This window comes from Chiloscyllium plagiosum, chromosome 6 (assembly GCF_004010195.1).
Source record: "Chiloscyllium plagiosum isolate BGI_BamShark_2017 chromosome 6, ASM401019v2, whole genome shotgun sequence".
NCBI lineage: Eukaryota > Metazoa > Chordata > Chondrichthyes > Orectolobiformes > Hemiscylliidae > Chiloscyllium > Chiloscyllium plagiosum.
The window spans coordinates 67,566,014-67,582,168 of NC_057715.1; the positions used below are offsets into that span (position 1 = coordinate 67,566,014).

Consider the following 16,155-nt stretch of genomic DNA (forward strand, 5'->3'; position numbering starts at 1 on the left):
GTTGCGGGGGGTTGCGGCGGCTGGTGTGTGGGGGGGGGGGGGGGGTTGTGTGTGCTGTCCACGCAGTTTTAGGCTTCAAAACAGTTCCAAATATCACAAGTCTGCTCTTGCCAAGAAATGGGCACTTTTGTAATAAAAAATCGTGTGTCTACTGCCCATCAAATTTTGATACTCGGGACTGCGCGAGACGGAGTTTATTTTTGCAATGAATCGCGAAGATGGAAACTGGCGCATTCGAAGTTTATGTTTCCAGTGCGAAACGAGTCAGTTGCATTTCTCACACTCAAAGACTCCCAACTTGCAAATTGAGGTCTAAGTTTATTTCTCTTTTTATTTCTGACTCTCCCAGGAACAGTCAACTCGTCCTTGTTTAGGGTTGCTACTTTTGTGTGTGTGTGGTGTATATATTAAAAAAAATCCACGTAGTCTCTCGATTCACCCAAGCTGGGCTGTTTTGCAGCTTTTCTGCTTCAGTGCATCTCCTCTCCCCCCCCTCCCTCCCCCAAAACACACCAAACCCAAAACCTTACAACAGCGACGTTCCCCTAATTAAAAAGCAGCCAATCGGAACCGCCGGAAGGAAGCGGCGCGGCCGAGTCTCTCGGTCGGAAGGTGTCAATCACCCAGCGGGTAGCCAATCCGCGGGAGCCTCTGGCTGAACTTCCTCCTTTTTTTGCTGTGGTGTGCAGGGAGAGCGCGGCGAGGTAAACACTGGCTATGTGAGCGGGGAGCTGTCAAAGAGCAGCTTTCCCAAGTCCCACCAGCATCCCATACATAACAACAAACTCTCAGCAACAACAACAACAACAACAAAACTGAGCAAAAAAAAAACAAGAGGAACTTTACACAAAAACAACTCACTTTATTTATATTTATCTCTGGCAATCAGACAACAACTACAAAAAAAAACAGACGGGGAGAAAGAGAGAGAGAGGGAAAAAGCCATGGCGACAGCGACGTCCAATCCCTACATGCCGAGCAATAGTATTCTGTCGTCCAACTCTATCGTGCACAGCGACTCAGGCGGCATGCAGCAGGCGACCACGTACCGAGATCCCTCGAAAATGGTGCAAAGCGACTTCATGCAGGGGGCCATCGCCAGCAACGGCCACATGCTCAGCCATGCCCACCAGTGGGTGACGGCGCTGCCGCACACCGATGCCGGCTCGCCTTGGTCCTCGGCCATGGCAGGCAGCCCCTTGGGTCAGCAGCAGCAGCAGCAACCGCCGCCGCAGCAGCAGCAGCAGCAGGACGTGAAGCCGTCGGTGCAGGTGGTGGGCCGGGACGAGCTGCACACGGGAGCCGCTCCCCTCCATCACCACCGCCCGCCCCACCTGCCGCCTCACCAGCCGTCTCACGGCGGCCACCCGACCGCCTGGGGGGCGACCACCACGGCTCACCTGTCGTCCATGGGCTCGTCCGTGCAGCCGCTCATCTACTCGCAGCCCGGCTTCACCGTCAACGGCATGCTGAGCCAGGCAGGAGGGCAGAGCTTGCACCCGGGGCTGAGGGACACGCCGGAGCTGGTGGACCACGGGCAGCAGCACCACAGCCACGAACACTCGGACGAGGACACGCCGACCTCAGACGACCTGGAGCAATTCGCCAAGCAGTTCAAGCAGAGGCGGATCAAGCTGGGCTTCACCCAAGCCGACGTGGGCTTGGCGTTGGGCACCCTCTACGGCAACGTCTTCTCCCAGACCACCATCTGCCGGTTCGAAGCGCTGCAGCTGAGCTTCAAAAACATGTGCAAGCTCAAACCCCTGCTAAACAAGTGGCTGGAGGAGGCCGACTCGTCGACCGGCAGCCCGACCAGCATCGACAAGATCGCCGCTCAGGGCAGGAAGCGAAAGAAGCGCACTTCCATCGAGGTGAGCGTCAAAGGAGCTCTGGAGAGCCACTTCTTGAAGTGTCCCAAGCCCTCGGCACAGGAGATCGCAAGCCTGGCTGACAGCCTGCAGCTGGAGAAAGAGGTGGTCCGGGTTTGGTTCTGCAATCGGAGGCAGAAAGAGAAACGCATGACGCCGCCGGGAGGAGTGCAGCAGACGGACGATGTATACTCACAGGTCGGCAATGTGAACGCCGACACACCGCCCTCTCATCATGGACTACAAACCGCCGTGCAGTGAAAGCAAAACACGAAGCATAGGCTGTTTAGATCGGATTTTTTTTAAAAAAAAATTGAAAAAAAACAACAAAAATAAGGACAAAACGAAATCAACAAGTCCAGGACTATCGCATTGATAGCAGGTTTTCTACTGTGATTGTGAGGCTGGCGATTGCATAGAATGAGTGCACCAAAACTGCAGATGTCTTTTCATTAAAAAAAAACAAATAAATCTGAACACCTCCCCCCCCTCCCCCCTTCCTGGTTTGTGGTGATCGACGGGTGGACCCCAGATACTTCCAGATAAGTGTGTCTACATTTAGTCTGCTGTTTCAGAAAGACTGGTTTTTGAAATAATTTCAGATTTGGTCCAGCGAGCTCGGATCGGCCGTGGGCGCTGGACTGTGCCTGGTGTACTTCCAGAGGCTGGTTTTTCTTGGCTATATCAGGTGCATAGACAACGACACTGAGGTAGAAAATCATTCATTCTGTTAGTTGAAGTACAGAAGACTGTCCCTTATGTAAAACACTGTAATCTGCAGGAGAAAGGGAGCTAATCCGTACTGACTATCAAATAAGAAAGACCGGTAAAAGGGGGTCTTAAAAACGTGAAACTTCAGAGCAACGTTTAAACCTGCAAGGCAGGGGAAATTTCAAGAGAAAACAATTCGATGGGTTGATCCAAAAATAATGACAGATGGAACTTTCTGCAACGAGGCTTGTTGGAAAAGACAAGACAAAAGAAAGACTAGGGGATTTGGGCGAGAAATTGTCCCAGATGTGGCTTTGATGATTGGTTCATTATGTTGTCTTCGACCTCATTCTTCCTACCCGCCCCCAAAAAAAACCTTAGCCCGAATGTTTTCTAATTTCATCTCCAGCCCACTGGAGTAGAAGCATTTTTTAAGAAAAAAAAGAAAAAAAAACTCCACCATCTGCAGCTGCACTTATTGAACTTATCCTCTTCTTAAAAAAAACCATTGCCAAGTTGAATGAATGGGTGCTGTGGATGCGACTGTATAAAACTGCCATTTCCAAGCAGTGTTCTTGGTAGGTTTCAATATAGACTTTTCAAAGACGCAATATAGAGTCCGTAGATCAGTTACTGATCTAAAAATATTTACTTTATATTTTCATCAGAATTGACTTCTTTTAATATTTTATTCAGAATACCTATGAACTGCTGCAAAACGGTAATTTATTTTTCCCCAGATCTTGTATTAGATGTTTTCAAAACGAGCACAAATAAATGCGATGAAAAAATGGACAGTTGTTAGGTAATAAGGGTATCTTTTGATGTGATAATTTGATTGTAATTTAATTTGAGTAGTGATTCCGTAAAAGATAATTCAAGAAATAAATTTGTTAGAGTCAAACGATTTTGTGGTTCGTGTGTCTGGTGTACAATGACGATGCCTCAACAAAACGCAGAGAAGTGTCAGTCTGTTTAAGACGCACATAGAGCATTTATTTATGAACCTTAAATTAATTGCCATATAATTGAATTACGCTTTAATATCTAATGTCGTCGTGCCCTTAATTCCAAAAGCAGGATATAGGTTAAAATTACGTTATGAATTTATAAATTCAATCATATTTTGTGTAAGCGATGCGTTATTATAAATAAGGAAACTCCTAACGCTTAACTCCCGTTTCAGTTTGAATGTTGGTCATCTATCTGCTTGCTATTTTTAAGTACTCTCCAAAATTTTTACTTCTGTCCGTTTGAATTTACACGATTTTTTTCAAGTCATTGGTTTTCTTTATTTCTGGGAACATAAATTAACTTTATCAAAAGAAAATGCTGGTCGTTAATCAGTCAGTTTGAAATTGAGTTTTAAAATGTTCCAACTGTTTCTGGGGAAGATAAAGGACATTTCAAACAAGTTCAGGCGCAGGTCACAGCTTCATTGAACGGGTTGTGTTGATATAGTTTAGACTGGTTTACTCTGTATTTCTATAAATAAGACCCAGTGGAATAAGGCCGTCTGGTATATTTTTTTTAATCAAAGATGTCTTGTCTAATAACTCCCTGTACAGTTCTGCTGGCAAACTGCATTTCTTATTTAGGGACTATATTAAAATGGAGAAAAAGAATAGATATCGTAAATGCGTTTATTGGCATTGAATATTGCACTTATCTATGGGCGAGAATTGTAAGCCGCTTATTTGAGTTGCAGTAATGTTCACAGCTATTCGGGGTTTTTTTTTCACAAATATCTTTGCACGATTTATTCCAGCAGCATCCCACTAAAATGTAGCCATTGGAAACAAAACTGTACAATTTCACATATTATTATTCAAGAGTACAGGGTGAATAAATGAGAGATCGGTTTTGAAGTATTCAGAAAGACCAGTGCCAAGTCCACTACTTTGGTCTATCGGCGTTCTCCATAATTTGATGGTTTAACATTGTTTACAAACGACTAGCTAACATTGAAGTGTGATATTACTGTTGTAAGCCCACCCTGTTTGCATTTTCCGGTCCAACATGTCTAATCTATTCTAGATATTTTCCACTTCAAAGACGGAGCTGGGTCTGGGGAGGCTGATGCGGTGAGGTACTAGGCGCAAAGAGATCAGCTCTTGTTTTAAAATATAAAATAATAATGAGAGGTGATAAGGCACTTTAGATTGTTGGCATACTCTGGGTCGATTTTTTTTAACAGCTCGGTATGTGACGTCAGTTAAGTGTTATATTACAAATTAATCTTAGAAAATCTGATCATGTTGCCGTTATTATTATTCTTAATGTTGTTTTCCGCCGCTGCGTTGATTTTTTTTATATAGGTAAACTGTATGTGCTGTGTGTATCAAGGGGAAGCTGTGCGTGAGCACAGCGTCGCATTGGCAATTCTTGATCCGAATACCAGATATTGATAGGTGGAGGTATGTTGGCCAAGTGGATAATTTCTCGGCCGCTGTGTTCACCAGGAACAGCGCCGATAAAGAAATACGGCGACATTAATGCAAAATAGGGGGTAAGCAAGCATTAGAGTTGTTGATAAGATGGAGAGCTGTAGCACATAAAACACGTGATTCCTCGAATCCTTATTCTTACATATAAAATGTCCCATTTGTTGGAGAACGATGGGGATTCAATAAACCATCCGGCTGAATGTTGATTCCTGCATCTAACACAGAGTGGAACCCAGAATGATTCACATTCGAGTAATAGAAACAGTGCAGTGAAGCCCAGTCTAGTCTTTAATTTTTTAAGGTTGAGGTTTTTGGCGAAGTGAAGTCAGATTAGATGTCCTTGTTGCATTCAATACCAGGGGAGTCACTTGAGAGAATTACATGACATAGAAAACATTATTCTGTTGTTTTCCATGATAGTTCAGTTTATTATGGAGAAATTGCATCTAAGGCCTGGTTTGACCCAAACCCCTCATTGTATTCAATTCCATTAGTTCCACGGGCAAAAATAGTTGAAATTTGTGGGGAAAAGGTTAAAGTATAATGAGAGTATAAACAATATTTCTTGAGCTGGTGCATTTTGATTTGCTAGATTTCATTACTGCAGCATAGATCCGCCTATTTAGTTCTCCCGTATCTCATAATTTTCGCATTTATATTTTAGTAACTCGTTTCCTTAGATCCCACTTGCCTTTTCACTTATTAATTCTTATTTCCGCTGGCCAAAGTCTGCGTCAGCTTACAGTGAATTAAATATGCTGGTCGGGAGATCCCTGCTGTGGGGATATCAAGCTGCATTAATTTCTGTCTCCTTTATCTGTATCTTTCAGTGACACCTTTAACTCCTGCCGGTTACCAGCGGTTCACAGGTTCTCAGCTATGTTTTGTCTCTGATAGTGCAGAAGCCTAATTGTCATTCTTTCCTTTTCCAAAACTCTCATTTATATACAGGGTGCATTCGCGTAGTAAAGAGCTTGTGCAAAAACTGTAGGGAACGTGGCATACACATAAGTATCTGTTATGTATTCATGTATATGTTCCAATCATAGTTTTAAAATTTATGACTAAATCTATATCCGTTTAGTTCTTTGTTTCATTCAGCGAAACGTTGTGATTATGAAAATTCTGTTTCAGTCATTGCTGTCGCTTTCATCTGTTGAAATCCTTTCGCTTTTAAGTACAATAGTCACAGACAGGGGAGGGCTTTACTGAAAAGAACTCGAGGTGGCGAGGTAAATTTTAAAATAATTGGCGATTGTTTAGAACCAGGCGAACTTCCAAAACCCTTTCCCCATCAGTCTCTGAGTGGTGTTTGGCGTGATTAATCTTTAAAGTAAGCAGTAAGCAATAAAAGCATTCTGAGGTCATCTGAACAACGCTTAGTTTATGTAAAAGTTGTGCTGCCAACTTCAATGTTAATTCATCAAAACTCGCTAACTGGTGCAACAGGTGTATTTTGCTCTGAACTTCTCCAGTTCTAGTGGCGTTAATTATACAAGGTTTCCATGTCATATCTGCGGTTTTCATGAAAAGAAAAAAACTTGCGTTATTGTATTTTAATACACACGTCTTGGGCACTTTTCCTCTTCTAAGCTTTCTTTTTATTTGACTTGGACGGACTTCAGACATATATGCGATGGTGACGTCTGGCTGTAGGTCGTGTTGCTTTACAGAAGGACAGAATCAGCGCCCAATACAAATGTAGTTGGCGATTTGGAAGCTCAATACACTTTAATGTTTGGAGTTGGGGTGATGTAAAGAAATCAGTTTCTAGCTGATTACTTTGCATTAACGAGGTGTGCAATAACTTAATCTACGCAACAGTTTGACAGCATGTTACACGTCAGTGGCAGGATGTATTGTGAGACTTTAGTTTTTAAAAGCTTGAGTGAGCGAAATTGACCACTGCGTGCTCCTATAATCGATCTTAATTATTATCAAGATACAAGTACATCATATGTATCCTTAATACGGTTGAGGATTATCTTGCTTCATATCAAGATTAAATGGATTTCATTTTTTTAAAAAGAGCACTATTATAATGATGAACACTCAAAACTGTATCCATATGATGTAGCGCGTTATGTCGGATTCTTTAGCTATTCAACTCAGACTATGTTATGAACGATGTTTAGTGCAAAAATGGTTACATTTGAGCGTAGGTGTATATTTGGATCTCGTCAATCGAATCTGCATTTTAATTGTGAGGCATAGAGACCCATTTTGTTTCAAGTCAAAAGTGCTTCCATTCTGCTGAGGCTGCCCCTTTCCCATTGCAAAAAGGCTGTAGTTTCAGCTGTCACAGCCTCCCACTGATTCATCCACACCTCCCCCTTATAAGGGCAATATTGCAGCTCACAGCTTTCTATCTCCAAATTATTTTTGGAGGCAATATCCGATACACAGGTAGAAAAGCAAATGTGTTGCACAGTGTTCCAGCCAGGCCAGCTCAACATGGGTTACATTGCTGCAGTACGTGAGAAGGCCTTGATTAAGGTTGTCGGTCTCAACCGGTGATGACGGATTGTAGGGGATTTTGTGAAAGTACAGACTACTTCGACCGTAAAGCAGGCCCATCTTACAAGCTGTATTCCTGGTGTCGACCATTCACTAAAACGCAGCAGTCTACACAGGGGGAAAAAAATCACATTTCTCGGGTCGATTAGCCAACACCGGTTGCTTAGCAACGGCATTCAAGTGGAGATGAAAGAATATGCATTTTGTATTATTATTTATTGGTAAAACAATAACAATAGAATGTCAGTTTGCCTGGTTCACTTGACTGCAGTGTTTTTTTTTAATCAAACCTTTAGGATGTTTTCAGAACTTGGGAACCGAATTAAGTTATAGGTCTCACAAATAAGGGAGATGTTGCAGAATCTACAAAAGATTCCTGCTGGGTCACGATCCAGTATTCAGTGGCTCACGAAATCGTGGGTAATAAGTTGATGTCCATTTGCATTAGATTTATTTCCAAAAGTGGATTGTGAATGTGGTTTCTGGGATGCTAGATAAACTCTGATAGTGTCGATCTCTCTCTGGTTGCTCCTTTCCAAACAACGTGAGTTGTTCAGAAGCTTGCCTCTGTAAGGCTGTAGCAGATAAAACGATGAAAAGAAAGCGTGTGCTTGGCTAGACTGGCTGGGTATTGAACAGGTCACTCCATCTGGTGGGCCATCGTTTTCACTTCGGGCCTGAATCTGGGTGTTGTGGGTCAGCTCCAAAAATGAACTGGCGAGGTTTTGAAATAAGACACTTCAAGTGATCGTTTCCTAAATGCGACTAATCTAAAAGCTAGCTTTTAGCTCTAAATTAACCGACTTCTTCTTATTTACTGAGTCCACCATTCCTTAACCTAAGTTTCCGAATGACTGCACGAGAGTACATGTCATTCATTACATAGCATCCTTTTAAAGATCCGGATTTAATTTGCCACATTCAAAGTTGAGTTATTGTAAGTGTTGTTGAAAGAACGAAGGACTGACTGTCCATGAATTTAATAGCTAAATTACTTCCTGGAACCACGAAGATGCTACTTCAGTTATGTCGACTTATTCCGTTGCAAACACAGTAAGGTATTCAACAGAAGTTACACGATTAGTTTGCACTTATCATTTTATAGCCAGGAATGTTTACTGGTTCTCTTGATCTATTTACATCCCTATCATCTTTAAGTAATTATGAGATGGGATGGTGTAATCCATCTAGATCTGAAGTGATACTGTGCAATTATACTCTCACAAGCTACTTTCAAGAAAAAAATATTGGAGTCTTTCAGAGAATTAGTCCACGGCTGTTGTTGGATCAGCCGAATCTCAAAGCATTTCCGCAAAGCTCTCTACAAAGGTAGGGAGCTCATTGTTCAGAGTACACTGTTGCACCAGAGGGGAGTCAAACTGACCTTATACAGACCTTATTACAGATATTTAAGACATGATTCTACACTCTATTGCTTGAATTAGATGGGAATCGCATAACATTGGTGCAGTGTAGAGAGTTTCCGCTTCCAATTTCGGAAAACCACATGGTTGGCTTTTGGTATCAAGCTGGTATGTGTGGTTTCCACAACCAAAATGTAAACAGTATGTTAAAATCCTTCGTGTTTCTTTTATCGTACACATCATCGTTGAGTTACATCTGGACTATTTACCCAGTGCTCAACTTCACCGCAAATTATTATTGATTAAAAAAGGAAATGTTTTCAATACATGTTTTAAAAGTACAGAATCCTCATAACTTATTATGTTGTGGTTGGCTTTGTCCAAATACTTATTGAAACTTTATCAGCCAAATAATTTATTTCACTAAATACAAGGGCACTTCAATATTTTTGTTAGGGCTACTAGTTTGATGGTGAGGTTAATTAGCTATGCAGCAGAAATAATTGGAATAGGTTGTGTGAATTTATTTTATTTATTTGTGTGAAATTATTTTCTTCGGAGTTAACAGTGGTTATTTGGTCGATTTGGAAGATGGTGAGAAAGAATAATACAAGAAGGACGAGGATATCAAAGTTAAATCAATTCTGCCGAGAAAGGCAAACGTGGTAAACGAAAGGGCGGGAGGAAGAGAAGTAACATTTGAAACATCAAACCAACCCCGGAGAGGATTAGTCCTTTTAAACAGACACCTCAATTACAAGTTAAACCATAAATATTATTGTTTAAATGTTTCCAGGATGCCTTCAGATGTTAAATTAACTTAATCACAAATCTTAATGCAGTGAAGAACTGGAAGGAGAAGTGTTTTTTTATCTTTTTATTGACTAACGAAAATGTAAGATTAGATTTATAATATTTTGTACAAACAGTGAGTAATTTCTATTGGTGTTCTAATACGCACTATGCAATATGCACAAAAAGGTGTCTCTCAAAGTTTAAATAGTCAAATTCATATATTGTTTATTCATGAAGCATTATATGATAAAATAAATGTCAATGTCTGTGATCATTATACCCTGATGATGTGTCGAGGTTTGTGGAATGTGTGGTTCAGCAGAAACACTGTTCTTAAATTAATGAGGTAGGTGAGCTCAACATTGTTACTGTTCGTAGTTTTTTGAATAAGCATAAACTGTTATGAGGCTATTAATTGTCAATATTTAAAAGGCAACTTAGAACTAAAGTGCATAGACTACCTGATAAAATAGTTCAACAACACAAATTCTTTCCAAAATATGGGAATACATGTACACCACTGAATACAGTGCAATATTCGACAATTTATATATATTTATGTATATATGATTGATATGCATGCATAAGCGTGCAATAATACGTATACATTCATATACAGTTGGAATTAATGTGTGCAATACATAAATCAGTAGACTAAATTGTGCACGCACCTTCAGTGCACTCAAAAACATGCTTATTAATACAAAGATGGTATATATGAAAGCAATGTAAAGCACAGTGCAGGTACATACAGTTAGATGAGTCTGAAATCTTAGGTTTGCGATGGTATTGAACGTAACAATATGAAATGTTTGAACAGATGTTTAACAGTTCACTTTTTCTTAGATTGTTCCTCCCCACGAACCGCATATGCCCTTTGATTTTCCGTTCTAAGCTATTGAATTTCAGGTGACACTATATGCTTAGTCAAGTCTGAGTTGAACAGGTATGTGCAATTTTAAAATGCTTCGAGGAACTATATTGAGTTGGGCTAGCCATATCCTCTAGGTTGCTTAGTCTCAGCAAAAGAATCAATTTAGGAATGAGTTGAACAGCATGGAGTTCTTGAGTGCAACCGAACATATTTCTGAAATAATTTTGTTAATAAGAAAATTAAAGAAGATGAATTTGGATCAGGTAGTTAATCCTGTCTCCTTAGCTTTGAATCGAAAATATTTTCAGTCTCTGAGAGTATTCCGTTTGCACAAATAACGATTTTAATTGTAGCTTAAATGTACAAGACTCTTTCATGTACTTTCACTATACTCCACAAATTGTTTTAACAATTCTGTCAGCGCTAACAAAATCAAATATGCTGACCGTCCTTGTATCATTTTGGTTTTAAAATTAATTTGTTAACTACACTCTTCGCCTCGCTACATGTACTGTGCATCTAAACGATAAGCTTTGGGAAGAGGCATTCCTTCGAGAGCTGCCGCCGCCCCCGCCTTCTAGTCATGTATCTCAATTACAATGTTATTTTCCCAGTCATATTCTACCAATTAAAAATGTGCCAATTTCCCCTTTTCACCATATCTTGCTTACTTATATTCAGCGCCCCAGAATTTGGGGATTAGATTTTATTTTTACTCGTTTTAGAAACTGTATGAAATGAAAGAAGTATTAGTATTTTCAAAGGTTAATATTTATCGAATTAACTGTGATTGGTTAGTGTCAATAATTGGGACGTGACCTAACAATTTTTTTTGCATTTAAACTCAGTTGCTTTACCAACAGAATCACATAGCTAGTGCTCATTCTGTGCGTAGCAGGTTACAATAGGCACAAGTATTCGAAAAAAAAAGGCTTATACTCAGCCGGTAGTCCACTATTACATCTGAGCTTACACTGACTAACAATCTCTGGGCTTTAAACCATGCTGCGAATTCAACCCCATGCACAGTTGAACTGACTGTGTCTCTACTCAAGCGATTCCAGTACAAGTACAACACCTATACCTATCCAACAATGTAAAGAATTGCTGACATATGTCCTGTTCAGACAACAACAAAAAAGACAACTTCAATCCATCAACAACTGCTCCATCATGAATACCCTGAATTATCAGTGAAAAAAAGGTGATGGCAGGGACCACTAATTGCGCAATCAACTATCACTTATTCGCAAAAACCTAGTCAGCAATGCTCAGTTTGCGTTCCGTTGGGTTCAAACCTCATGGCGGCCTTTGTCCAGTCATGAAAAAAAGAGCTGAACTCAAGAGGTGAAGGGAGAGTGACTGCTTTTACCATCAAGGCAGCATTTCACTGAGTATGGTATCAATGAGTTCAACATAAGTTTGAAATCTGAAAGAATCAGCGAGAAATTCTGAACTGATTGGAGTCATACTACCTCAAAGGGAAATGATTGTGGTTGTTGGATGTTAATAATTTCATTCCGACGGCATCAGTTCCATTGGATAACGTCCTGGTCCCAAACACCTTTGGCTGTTTCATCAAGATCTTCCCTCCATCACAAGGTCAAAGATGGGGATGTTCCCTGGTAATTGCAGTGTTCAGTTCCATTCACAATTTCTCACGTATTGTTGTAGTCCCTGCCTACCTACACCAAGATCGAGACAATTTTCCGGTTTGGGCTGATAGATGGCAATTTCCACCTGACAGCACTGTCATATCTAAAATCTTAACCATCTGCATCCTAGGGGTCACCATTGACCAGACACATAACGACAAGTCGTCTGAATACTGAGCTACTCCATTAGATCAAACTTTGAGCATTTTGCAACACATGACTCCTTTCCTGAAAGTGCATGGCAATATCTTTATCTTCAAGTTCCCCGAAACATCACACCATCCTGTCTCAGAAAACTTCTTCATCTTCAGTGAGTCAAAATTTGCAACTCCCTCTGCAACAGCACTGTGACAAATCTACATCATAGACTGCACCTGGTCATGAGAGTTGCTGGCCATCTTCCGTGGGCAATTAGCAGTGGCTGGCCCGTCACGCCTACATCCATGGATGCTGCTTTATTTTACGTTCAGGTGGTACACTGTGCGCAGTGCGTCAAGGCTGTTTTCTTTCGAATTACCAACCGTATCTCGACGACAATACCTTACAAAACAATGTCACCCATGGCCATAAATATACCGAACGCTTTAGAGGAAATTAGCATCATTGAGCACAACAGCCAAGATCTTAGAACTTTTCAAGATCTTAGGTTCGATGAGTTTATTTGAGAACATACTGAAGAGAAGCATGTGCCATTGACACCTTGGCCATTTCAGAAAATATTTTAGCATTAGTTAAAGGTGAGCATGTATCAATACCAAAAGTCAAGCCTCTTACAACTATTGTATTATCTTTCTCATTAAATAATGCTTTAAATATTGTTAAAACGTTGAAACGTATTTTATTTTTCTCTCAGAAGAACATGTCGAATCAACTTCCCAATAGTGTGTGAACAGAGGAACATAATTAACAACTGCCGTTGAATATAATCGACTTAAATTCCGATAGCTCCAAATGTTACTGTTAGTTTGTGACAGTACTGGCGGCCACTTGAAAATCTGGGGTAAAACGGCTGAGATTCATCGCTAGAAAACCGGCCACGCAGCAGAAAGCAAGATATTTTGCAGCGCGCAAACCTCCCAAACAGACTGGTTTACAAACGAAACCTAACATTCAGAAAGACGATGCTTGAGATACCCTTTGCCCCCATAGCGCCGTGAGTCTGTATTTAGTTTTGTTTTCGGTACAAGTGAGTGACCGGTGGCTCTCAGGCGTGTTCAGATTTTCTTTTTCGTATGTAGTAATGCTGCTCTTACATACCAGGATATCATAGTTCATTAGCACAGGATATGAAATGAGAAGGATGGGTGTCTGACTAGATCTGCAGCATTATGTTAATGGAGATTTGTGAAGATACAGGACCAGGTTAATGCGACAGTTGGGCAACAGCTTGTTGGGTGACGATGGAGAGCAATAGTCAATACGTTCTTTGTTAAGTCTCTTTTGTCCCATAAAATGACAGCCATGTGACCATAAAACTGACACATGAAAACCAGGCTTAAATCTGGAAGATGTGAGGCTAAGCTGGAACGTCAGGCTTTTTTAATGTAGCATCTCTGCCGTTTGTCTTAAAGGAGAAATGGGCTCAGTGACAAATAAACTACTCCATTATGCAGATTATTTATGAAAGCCAATAAGTGCGGGTAAATCTGAATCGTGAATATTAGCTGCACAGAAGGAGGTCGTTCGCCTCACGTGTTATGCCGGCGAACGGTTTTATCCCATTTTCCAGCTCCGGGTTCCTAGCCTTATTGGTGCTGGGCAATTCAAGCACATTCACGTGCGATGAGGTTTTTCTGCCTCCAGCTCTACTAAAGACTTTGCACTTCATATCTAGTCCGCCATCTGGGTAAAAACATTTCTCCTTAACTCACCTTGAATCCGTCTACCAATTATTTTACATCTATACCCTACGGTTCTTGATCTCCTGCTAAGGGAAATAGGTTTTTACCGTCCACCTTAGCTAAACCTCTCATAATTTAATCAATTAAATTTCCCCTTGGCCTTCTCTGTTCCAAAATCCCTACAAATGCAGTACCAGTTGCCAATATTTGTTAGATTGTCACGAGCAGTGTGCGTTGTCCTAAGTATAATCCTACTAGAACCAGTACACCTTTAAGTTTTTGCGAGAAATCCTATTCTTGAGCCAAACAATAATACAAAGCGGGTGGAATAGTGGTTGGTTGTTGGTTTCTGTACAGTACAAGTCGGTTCTATAATCTAAAGAAATAATTGAATCCTGAAAACTGCACAACATTTATTGTTAATTTTTTTTGAAGAGTGAAGTAGTTTCCACTTGAGTTTGGAAGAACATAGCTCACTCGCGCTTTTAGCAGCTGAACAGTATGTCGAGCAATTGGCAATGGTGAGTCTAGGTTCATTTGCAGGTTGCTGTTCGTGAATTAGTCTCATTTAACCCATCAGTCCAATTGCACTTGTAATAGATAGAACCTAATTTAATCCAAAATATAGATTTGTTTTCATTTTGAATCACCCCCTTTTCTCTCCTTTCTCTTCTTTCTCCATTCTTGCTTATTAGAGCCTATTTCAGTAGAGAATATGCGCAGAGTAATGGAGACAGAGTGGTGGGTGTCTGTGCATGTGTTTTTTTTTGGGGGGGGTGTTGGTTCTCAAAACGCTGGCATCGACACGATTTTCCCATTTCTGCTTTCCTTGCGTCTGATTCCGTCGGTTTATACCCATTGTGCGACTTTGAGAAGGGCAAGAGGCTGGTACGGCCAATGACCTTTACCAAAGCTGAAAATGAGCATTCAGAGAAACGTGCAAGTCGCGTCGCAGTAACACTTATACAATCCTGTACACCACGTGACACTCACGCAATCGATTTCTGAATGTTATGACTTGAATTGGAGCATTCTATTAATACTGTATCAAATAGCCATGTGATATAACATCTCAAGAATGTAATTGTTGAGATTATTTGCAGATTTATTATGTGTAAGAGATGGTTTCCTCTGTGTGTATTCATTACCAATGATAATATGCTTAATTTCTTCAAGATATTAATTTCCACGAGCATTGCTTGGTACATTACACACCAGAACGTTGCAGTCAGATTTGTTTCTCGGGTCTGATACTTTGAGTGTTGTGAGAGGAACAATCCGTCTGTTTTGCTCCAACACTCTGGAGCAGCTGAAAACGAAACTCGTTGCCCTCTCCCTAGATTTATGTCAATTCTTTTCGTTCTCAAATATTTACTGGGAAGTATCCAGCGGTGACATTCATGCAAAGATAATTTCCCCTCCTAGGAATGCGGTTGACCCTCTCGATACAGTAGCACATATGGGACATTGGAGCTGGAAGCTGTATAACCACTGCTAAGATTCTGTGTGCGCATCATACGTTCTTATTTTCGCCTAAAAAATCCCATTCGTCCCAATAAAATGTGATACCCACCTGCAGTGTTCTTATTCCATTAGGCAAACCATCAGGTCCCAAGCAACAGGAGCGGAAAATGTTTAGCTCGTGTGCAAGATATAAGCTGGGCAATGGGAAGTGGTATTGTGTCTATCGTGTGCAGTGAGATGTCGAAACAGCGTAGTGAATGGTTTATCTGTTGCAGGGCAAGTTTTTCTATCTGGTGTGAGTAATTGTGTTTCATACAGTATGACGAATGGTTTGATGTAGTGTGAAGAATTGCATCATTGATGATATACTTTGTATAAGAAATACTGTTTGTACAGGTTCAAACGTTATACTTGCAATACAGAAACCACCTGGTATGTATATACAGTATAGTACTGGGATTCATATATAATCATGACGTTTTATGTCTTTTCGCCTTCATATACAACAGGCGATAATGTATTTAAGACAAGAAACAAATGGGCTGGGGAATGGCAGATGGAGTTTAGAAAAATGCGAGGTGCTGCATTTTGGGAAAGGAAATCTTAGCAGGACTTATAC

General features: G+C 40.8%; 1 protein-coding gene across 1 annotated transcript; it reads left to right on the forward strand.

Moving 5' to 3' along the window:
- Positions 1-52: 52 nt before the first annotated feature.
- On the forward strand, positions 53-3,301 carry LOC122550662 (POU domain, class 3, transcription factor 3-like). Its single transcript, XM_043691744.1, has one exon. It carries the CDS (start codon positions 945-947, stop codon positions 2,127-2,129), a length of 1,185 nt encoding a protein of 394 aa, XP_043547679.1. The 5' UTR covers positions 53-944; the 3' UTR covers positions 2,130-3,301.
- The last annotated feature ends 12,854 nt before the right edge of the window (positions 3,302-16,155 follow it).

Excerpts from the sequence above, each read along its gene's own strand:
- LOC122550662 (XM_043691744.1), top strand. The coding sequence starts at position 945 with ATGGCGACAGCGACGTCCAATCCCTACATGCCGAGCAATAGTATTCTG.